Below are 10,070 nucleotides of genomic sequence, written 5' to 3'. Positions count from 1 at the left end.
AAGTGTTATTTATATATTTATATGAATTGGTATTTCTAAAAAGAAGAATATAAGCTGTCAATAGCCATTTGAAAAAGTGTTCCCAACTAATAATTAAAGAAATACAGATTTAAGTAGCTCATACCCAACAGATTGGCAAAAAATGATGAAAAAGGGGGCAGCTGGGTAGCTCAGTGGATTGAGAGCCAGGCCTAGAGATGGAAGGTCCTAGGTTCAAATCTGGCCTCAGACACTTCCCAGCTGTGTGACCCTGGGCAAGTCACTTGACCCCCATTGCCTAGCCCTTACCACTCTTCTGCCTTGGAGCCAATACACAGTACTGACTCCAAGATGGAAGGTAAGGGTTTTAAAAAAATGATGAAAAAAAATTAAAAAGGAAGATGATACTTGTTGGAAGTACTTCAGTAAGAGATAAACTAGTGTACTACTCTCAGCAGAACTATCAATTGGTTCAGCTTATTGGTCATTTATTTTTTAAATGGACCTAGAGAGAAAGATTTTCACTAGATCTTGAAACAAAGTAATGAAAATAGAAAAGCAAAATTATATAGGTAGAAACAGTTTGAACTGAGATTCAGGAGACTCAATTTAAGGTGTGTTACCATAAAACTATCACTAATCAATAAGTTCCTTTCCCACTCGGAATCTGTGATTAGAAGTAAATTAAAACCTTCCCAATCCTTAAGATCAAGTCAACATCCTATGGTAGTTCTTGCCTATGGGTCTCTTAAATGTAGCACCAAGCAAAGGATGTTGGGAAAAAGAGTGTTTGTGGTTATTAATTAATTAGTGTAATTGATGGGGGAGTTATTCTGGGATTAGAAAAAACACCTGCTCACTATTTTGCTCACATTTGATAATGAATCCTTTCCTTGTTAAGATGGCAAAATTAGATGAGAGCTTTCAGGAATCTGAACGTGATTTATTGGTCTACTGATTCATGTCAGAGATCACATTCTTTTAGATCATTAACATTCTGAAGCTATTAGGTTTTAGTAATCTATTAATGCTTGTGACATATCCAGCCTTGGCCTGGATCCCACATTCCTTTTTTTTTTTTTTGTAACTGCTTTCATAACATTTTCATCTCTTCTTTTTCCTGCCTCTTCTTTCCATCTCTACCTAAGTCCTAGTTCAGTGGTCTCCAAGGCAACCCCCACTCCCTTTCCATGCGGTAAGCCATTGTATGATGCTAAGCGATAGCCAATGAGAGGTTTAGGAGCTGCTAGATCTCTGTTAGATCGGAAGGTTTGTCTCCAATTCAACCCTATTTCCCCTTTACCCATTATCATCTAACCCCATTTTGCCACCTTCAGGGGCTATACAAACTTCCAAACTCTCCTGTTCTCCTTCAGGGAAGCACTTCATGTAATCTGGGTGACAAGAACTCTGCCCCACTTGTTTTTTGATAGAACAAAGCGAGTAGCACATGCCACTTGGATGGGCTGCTAGTCTTCCTCACTATCTCAATTCTTTTTACCTCAAAACCCACCTCTCCTACAAACTTCCCTGTTTCTGTCTAGGCAGCCACACTCTCCTAGTCACCCAGGCCTGAAACCTCTGTGTTATTCTCGACTCCCCACTCAGCTTTACTCCACAAAACCAAATAGCTGCCAAGCCTTAATCCCATTTCTCCAACATCTCTCCCATCAGTTCCCTTTTCTCCATTTCCACAGCCACCCCTCCCATTCAGGCTCTTACACCACCTTGCTTAGACTCTGACAATATCCTCCCAATGGCTCTTCTCTAGTCTCTCCTCACTGCAATCCACCCAAGTGGGTATTTCAAAATGGCAAGTTCTGACTGTCACTCTCCTTTTCATGAACTTTCAATGACTCCTTATCAATAAACATCAAGAATGATTTCATTTTTTACTCATCCTTTTAAAATTTATGGTTTCTTGTTGTTTTACAAATTCTTGACAACACTGCCTCCATTCTGGTGGAATCAGCAATCAGGCTCCAGCAGGATAATATCCAAAAGGATATTAGTTCAGTAGAACCTGTATATAAGCAACAAATAAGAACTACAGTATATATGTGTATATCTATTCATAGAAAGAGAGGGCGCATGCTCAAATTATGTAGTTGGAGATATTTCTGAGTACAAACCAAGATTTTTTTTTTTACTGATGGAGTGAACAATCAAAAGACCACTGTTCCATTTCAGAAAGGAATTCTCTTTAGCCTCACTCTTTTTAAAAACCCTTACTTTCCATCTTAGAATCCATCTGTATCTTGGTTCCAAAGCAGAAGAGTGGTAAGGGATAGGCAATGGGGGTTAAGTGACCTGCCCAGGGTCACACATGTTGGAAATATCTGAGATCACATTGATGCCAGGACCTCCCATCTCTATGCCTGGCTCTCAATTCACTGAGCTACCTAGCTATCTTCCTTAGTGTCACCTTTACTAGCTTCTTTGTTTCCTTCTATTCTTCCCTCTATTTTAACAAAAAAAATGTTATTTTCATAACACAAAAATACAAATATCATTGAATAAAATGAGCTTCATATTTGTTAAGTCACTTCTTTTTTAGGCTGCTTTTTTGTATTTTTTAATAGTTATTAAAGTCTGCAATAGAAAATAACCTTTATGTGATTTCCTTTTAGAACCACTGCTCTATATAGCAAGGCACTGGGCATTTATAAGAGTGAACATTTGCACAAATTGTACAATTTAACAAAAGAACCCCAAACTGTTGGTTGCCAACAGTGTTGAGCTGCAATTTCTTTGTTTTCCTCGGGGGCCATATATGACCTTGGGTTCACCGTCGACTCTAGTTAGCAGTAAAAAGTACTTTATTTTAGGCTAACTTTCAGTGAGAAATCTTTGGAACTTGGCCTTCAGACAGCATTTCTTGATCGGAGGGCAAATTTAATTACTTAATTTGGAAGGCATGACAGAATTCGCTCTTTAGAGTCAGGGAGTGACTTTCAAGCTACCTCCTGAGTTTGATATAATCAGGATTGGGAAACAGTGTCACCTGGCGGACATCCTGGAGTCTAACCAAAGGCCCTACTTGAATTAAAAAAAATCATCTCCAAATCACGGATTACTTTCACTCCTAAAGGAGTGGAAGGGAGATGACACCGGCTGAATTTCTGCCCTCCTCATGGGAGGCAGCCTCTGCAACCTGCTCATCTTCCTGCTTTTCACCCCTACGGCTGTCCAGTTGTTTCTCAATGGTATCTGACTCTCTATGACCCCATTTGGGGTTTTCTTGGGAGAGATGCCAGGGTGGTTTGCCACTCCCTTCTACATTTTCTTCTCCAGTCTTCTACAATCAACATTTATTGAGCTCCTACTTTGTGACAGGTCCTGTGCTAAGAGCTGGGAATACAAAAAGAGGCAAAAGAGAGTGCTTGCCCTCACATTCTAACAAGAGAGATAACAATCAATCCATCACCATTTAACAAATCTACAATGCGCCATGCTAAGCACTGCGAATACAAAAAGACAAAAAAAAATAGTCCCTAACCGCAGAGAACTTCTAGTCTACTGCAGGAGATAACAATCTGTTCACAAGGTGGTATTACGCGCTTACTATGCCCCAAACTACGCTATCCTGGCCTCAAGAGATTTACAATCGAGTTCTTGTAGTGGAAAGAGCGTTGAAGACTAGGGGCCATGAGGAGTGGGGGAGGGAGGGAGCGAATTTCGATTCCCGGCTCCGGCCTCTAACGATATCTATGGCCTTGAGCTCGTCCCCGTCTTTCCACCTAGGAGGTTGGAAGAGATGCTTTTCCAGAATCCTTCTAGGTGTATCCCTTTCTTTCTACCCCTACTAAGTGGCTCCTGCCCACTCCTCTCGCTCCTCCCCCGGGATTGAACCTCGTCTGCCAACTGAGCTGTAGGCCAGCCCGAGGCACGAGTACACGCACGCGCGTACGCACGCACAGAACCGCACTGAACGGGCGGGCGGCAGGGAGCGACGCTGCAATACCTCATCCCAGCCCCGGCAGGTGGGGCGGCGCTAGACCTCGCCCACAGTGTCCGACCCAGATCCTCCTCTTAGTTTCTCTCGGTGGCGGCAGTGTCTCTCGGAGCGTGCCGGGGCTGCGTGGATCCAGGCTCTAGTCTCCAGCCGGTGGCGGCGGCATGTGGCGGTCGGCAGTCGCTGCGCTCCGAGGTCTGTCGGGCTTCGGCCGGCAGCCCCTCCGGGCCGTCTCCTCGTCCCCCATCGACGCCCAGAAGGGGGTGACGTTGAGCGTGACTCCCCCAGTGGGCCTGGCCGATGAGCCGGTGCACATCCAGGTGCAGGGTTTGAGCCCGGGAGAGCCTGTGACCGTGCGGGCGCTGGCCGTGAGCTACCACGGCCGCCTCTTCCAGTCGAGCGCTCACTACGAGGCCGACGGCCTCGGGGCGCTGGACCTAACCAAGGACCCCTCCCAGGGTGGCGACTACACGGGCGTGGAGCCCATGGGACTGATGTGGAGTCTGTCCCCAGCGGGCATGGAGAACCCCTACATCCGGATGGTGCAGCGCAGCGTGCTCAAGAAGCCCCTCAAGCTTGAAGTGACGGTCCACCAGGCGCATAACCAGACCGGGCTGCTGTTGGGCCAGGTGCTGGCTTCGGCCAGGGTGGAGCGCTGGTATGCCACCCCCGAAATCCGGGCCATCCGGGTCCGCGAGGGCATGGTCCGAGGGTCCTTCTTCATGCCCCCAGGTGTGTGAGACTTTGATCGCGCCCTTCCTCCGCCCCTTTCTTTCCCGTCTCCCCACTTCAATCCCTTCCTACGCTTCTTGTAGGATTTTTTTTTTAAGTAAATCATCCAACTAGGCTTTCTAGGAAACCTCGCTAAAATGCAATCCGAATTCAGTAATAAATGTTTTCTAGGTGCTAGGCTTTAGGGATACCTGGGCAAAACCACCCTGACCTTGAGGTGCTTTGCCTTCTATTATAAATATCTATAGAGCGCTTTGCAAATATCAATCAACAGATATTAAGTAATACTGTGTGCCAGGTTATATACAGGATAAATAGGAAATAATTAAAAATAAGAGAATCAATATTGATTGATTAAGTGCCTAGTATGTGTAGGCACGGTGACAAGCGCTAGGGATATAAAGAGTCAAAAGATGGTTCGTTCCCTCAAGGGGTTTACCATCTAACGGGGGAGAAAACATGCAAACATAATATAGGAACGATGCTATATACATGATAAATAGGAAATGGTTAACAAAAAGAAAGCACCAACATTAAGAGGGATTGGGGGGAAAACTTCGTGTAGAAGGTGGAATTTTAGTTGCCATTTAAAGGAAGCCAAGGAGTTCAGTAGTTAGAATGGATCCTCGCAAAATGGGGATAAATAATAGCACTTATTTCCTAGGTATTATCTCCATTCAATTACCTAGGAAATAGGTGCTATTCTTATCCCTATTTTACAGGTTGAGAAATGGAGGCGTCAGAGGGCAGCTTTGAACTCTGGCAGTACTGACTCCAAGTCCAGTTCCTTATCCACTACACCACCACTTACACAGTTATTTAAGTAGGAGAAGAGAGTAAGAATTAGGAGAATCGGGAAAAGCTTCCAGGAGATCATGATACCCAAACTGAACCTGAAAGAATTCAGGGATTCTAAGTGGCTGAGGGGAGGAGGGCTTGTGTTTTCATAGGAAGGATGCTTAACCATAGGAACTGAATGCAAAAAGCTATCCTGCTGTGTTAACCTCATCGGAAAGCAAAGGGGGGGGGGGGTCCCTTAGAGGCTTTCTCTGTGCCACTGGTTAAATTATTAAATAACATGGAATCCCAGAATGACAAACCTGGAGGTCAGGAAAAGGGAACAACATATTTGCTCTGATCTGTCCCTAAAAGAATTTGAAAGGAGGAGAGGCTAGTTCTCTAGTTACTAAAAATATATATAGATCTGGAAAAGTACTTAGAAAGCATCTTGTTGAATTCCTTCATTTTACTGATTAGGAAACTGAGATTAAGTAATTTATTCCAGGTCACAAAGTGGTAAAGCCAGGATTCTATTTCAGGCATTATAAAACCAAGGTCCATTTTGCATTCCAGGCACCACTACCTTTCTGGTATGTAACATTCACATAGCATTACATTTTAACAGTTTAAAAAATAATTGTACCTTTTTCTGTTGGGAATTTGGCATAAAATCCAATACCGTCCCCCTTCCCCCAATTTTTTTTTTTTTAATTTTGAGGACCTGAGTTTAAATCCTAGTTTGTTATTTACTGCTTGCTGGTCATGAAACCTCTCTGGGTTTCTTTCCACATATGTAAAATGAAAGAATCATGCTTGATCAGTGATTCTCAAATTTTTTTTCCTACTCACAATGCAGTATTCTTTGCTGTGAGGAATCATGACACAGTAAATGTTTAAGTTTGGCAATAAGGAAAGGTTCCAGAGCTGTTACTCAGACTTTGGAATTCCTTGACCCTCCTAAGAGGCAGTTAGGTGGCTCCGTGTGTAGAATATAATGCCAGAATTCAAATTCAGTCTCAGATACTTACTAGCAATGTGACTTCAGGTAAGTCACTTAACCAGTTTGCCTCAGTTTTCTATAAAATGGAGATAATGCCAAGGTTGTTGTGAGGATCAAATGCGATAATATTTGCAAATCTACATAAATGCTAGCTGCTGTTATTATTACTTACTCTCCTCTCCTGCATCATTCCCTTCTTTTTTGTTACTTTTCCAGGATTCAAATCAGAAGAGCTTTGTACCTCTGTAGATAGAGCTGCTATTGTGACTTTCTTAATATCAAGCTAGGAAGAAGGCAGCATTATTGTAGCTCTGGGTTGGGAGTTAGGGAATGTAGAGGTCTCAAAGTGTAGGGAATTTTCAGGCATTCACTTTGAGAATCAGTTTCCTGGATAATCTGCGCCATCCCTTTTAGCTCTAAATCTGTGATGGTGTGAATATAACAAGAATGAAGATTTTGGACAAATCTGTCTTTTGTTGTTGTTACATATTGTACATAACTTGGGAGAGTATGACTTTTTTCTTTTAGTTATATGTTTCAATAATAATAATAAAGCATTTTACAAATATCTCATTTTATCCTCACCACAACCTTGAGAGGTAGGCACCATTTAATAGAGTAGGAAGCTAAAGTAGATTGTAGTTAAGTGACATGATCTAAAGTACATTTTAAATTACTTTTTAAATATTTCCCCTCATAATAGCACTAAAGAAAGTATTTCAATCAGAATTCCAATCAAAATAGAAGTTGGAAAGAAATATTTAAGATGGGTGATATTCTAACAAGGTGGTAAAGAGAGAAGTCATAGAAATCATATTTTCATTCCTATTATCTCCCCCCCAGTAGATATTATAAGTAAGAAAAGGGAGGAGAAAGATGAGAGTAAAGGGCCTGCAAAGAGAATATCCTTTCAGAAAACTAGGAAATAAGCAAATAGTTGGAAAAAAACTTCAATATGACTGGCAAATCCTATAAAGTTAAAAGATATAAAGAGAAATCATTAGAAAAAAAGTAACAAATTAGCCTAAGAGTGACCTATGATACTGAACTAACTCAAGATACCACAGACTGAATAGTATGAACTTTAAGGAAAATGAAGAATAATCTATTGTCTGTAATGTAACATCTGTCCCCTTCAGTGAGATACCTGTTATCAGTAAAAATGGAATAAAAAACTGATAAAAGTAAAGGTGGTAAAAAAAATTGAATGAAGGAATATCAATGGGAAATAAAATTCTTAGTTTAGAAGACCAAGGAAGGGAGATATGGTAGAAAATGCAACAAAGCAAAGTCAAAGAACAACTAATTGAACTTAAAAGTAAAAGACACTACAAATAAAGATGATAGCTCTGGAGGATATGGCTCAGAGAGTTCTGAGAATTCTGGAATTACTAAGAAAAAGAGAGAAACATTAAACATAAGGCAGGAAATTAACAAAAAAATCCCCCAAATTAGTAGGATCGAATCTATAGAATTCACCAGATGTCCTAAAGAGAAATATCAGATTCTATTCACCCAGACATACTGATATCCCACTCCAGAGATTCACCAGTAAAGAGAGAATTTTAGAAGTAGCTAGTAAGAAAAAGAATTACCTACTATAAGGTACCCTAATTTGTATCTCTCAGAATTTATTTTTTTTTTTATAGGGGAAAGTGGGGGAAGAAACAGTGAAAAAAGGCAGAACACAGTTTACTGAAAGTCAAGGTGAACCATATCTGAATTCATCTTGGAATTTTCTATTCAACTAAAGTATGAGTAATTTAATTTAAAGTTTAGAGTATTTTTTTTTATCTGTGTGGGGGAACTATCTTGAATGTTACTTAGGGTAAGCAAAAACTCAGAAAATTTATTATGATCTGCGTCAATGTCAAGTAAAATGGAGAATTGCTATATGTTTAAGTTATTGGAAATGCTATTGAGATTGTTGTATTTATAGTGTTATTATAACGGTGGTTTAAATGTTGAATGTGTATGAAAAGTTAAGGAATGGTGGTTCAGTGGATAGATCATCAGGACTGGAGTTAAGGGGACCTGAGTTCAAATTTGGCCTTAGACGATTCCTAGCTATGTAATACTTGGTAAATCACTTAGCCCTAATTACCTTGCCCTTGCCCTTCTTTCTTTGAGTTGTTACTAAGACCAACAAATAGAAAAGAATAGAGAAAAATAGAGAAGGGGAAAAAAAGAAAAATTAAGAAAAGTCTGTCTTATACTCAAAGTTTGACATCCTGCTTCTGTAATTGTAATATCCCAAATCAAAGGAGAACATCAAAGCACCAAAGGTCTTTAATTTAGTTAACAAGTGACTAGATGTTAATACCATTTTGACTGACAACTAAAATAAAAAAATAGAGTGAGAGAGGTCAATAAATGAACAAAAACCATTCATATACTTAGATGTTTTTCTTTGTTTTAAGCAAAGAGAACTATGATCAAGAAGAGGCATTCTTTGTAGGCATCCCAAAGATTGAGTAAGTAAGGGAGAATAAGAAAAAGTTTATCTTAGGAAAGGCAGACCCTTTGGAGGATGGAGCTCAAATTTGGCAAATTAATTGAATCAATCCAGAAATTGACTAATATTGTGGGTGTGAATTGGAGTCTTTATACAAAGAAATGGTGGTAGGCTGTAGTGGCCTGGCCCATTATTCCTGCTGTTAAGAAGACTGAGGTCAGTAGGTTGCTTGAGCTCAAGAGTTCTGAACTGCATTTGGCTAAGATAGATGGTCTGGTGTCTGAACTCCTAACACCAATATGGTGAGCCTCCTCTAGAAGGCGTGGCAAACTGGCCCAGGTTGGAAATGAAGCAGGTCAGAAAGCTCCATGAGTGGCCACTGCCCTTTTACCCTGCTTGAGATAAGGAGATCCATTCTCCAACAAAGGGGAAGAAGTTGTATAAAACTTTAGGAAAAATTTTACTGATTAGTTCTTTACATCTTTCAGTCAGTTGTCAGGTGTAATGATGTATTTTGTTGTTGAATATCATTTACAAAATGATGCATTCACAGAATATCTAATACCTTCGTCAAGATGCCCTAAATTCATATATAGATGACCTTCATAAGGATTTTTTTAGAGGTAAGAGTGTAGATGTATAGGTTGGTAGCTATTGATGTTTTCTTGGACACTTTTTTGCTTTCAAAAAGATTATAGATTTTTTACCAAATCATTGTTATTTTCCCCTTCTTTAGATACTTTCTAAGTTGGTACCTTAATGCCCTCACAATTATATTCTGTACAGTAAATGTGTCAAACAGACATCATTGTGGCCTCCAATACTCCCTGATACTTCCCAGTGAAAATATAATTGGAAAATATTTAATAAAAAGAACAAAAATACAATAAAATATAGATAATATTAATATGCAGTTTCAAAGTAATTACATGTCCCAAAAGGCATCCTTATGTAGTTTAGTGTGGCCCCTGTTTCTGAGTTTGACAACACTGATTTACAACATGGATCTGCTCTCTATATTTCATTTAATTTGAATGGTTTTCCCCCCATGTTTTGTTCTTTTTGTGTGTGTGCAATTTCTGCTTTCTCTATAGGCATGTTAGGAACTATGTTAAAATCCAAGTGTGGTAGTTATACTATCCTTAATTTATTGTAACAATTTTTGCAAA

At 40.1% G+C, this 10,070-nt stretch overlaps 1 protein-coding gene across 2 annotated transcripts in view; it reads left to right on the top strand.

Moving 5' to 3' along the window:
- Window positions 1-3,876: 3,876 nt before the first annotated feature.
- Window positions 3,877-10,070, top strand: part of DNAL1 (dynein axonemal light chain 1) — a 63,823-nt gene continuing 57,629 nt past the window's right edge. Inside the window, exon 1 of one of the 2 annotated variants that reach the window (XM_007472857.3) lies at window positions 3,877-4,666. In XM_007472857.3, coding sequence (XP_007472919.1) covers window positions 4,099-4,666 — 568 coding nt within the window. In that variant the 5' untranslated portion in view covers window positions 3,877-4,098. The remainder of the gene's footprint in view (window positions 4,667-10,070) is intronic. The other variant, XM_056810694.1, reaches the window with a different exon arrangement.

The sequence above is a fragment of the Monodelphis domestica genome, chromosome 1 (assembly GCF_027887165.1).
Source record: "Monodelphis domestica isolate mMonDom1 chromosome 1, mMonDom1.pri, whole genome shotgun sequence".
NCBI lineage: Eukaryota > Metazoa > Chordata > Mammalia > Didelphimorphia > Didelphidae > Monodelphis > Monodelphis domestica.
This window is presented reverse-complemented; position numbering and strand designations above follow the sequence as displayed.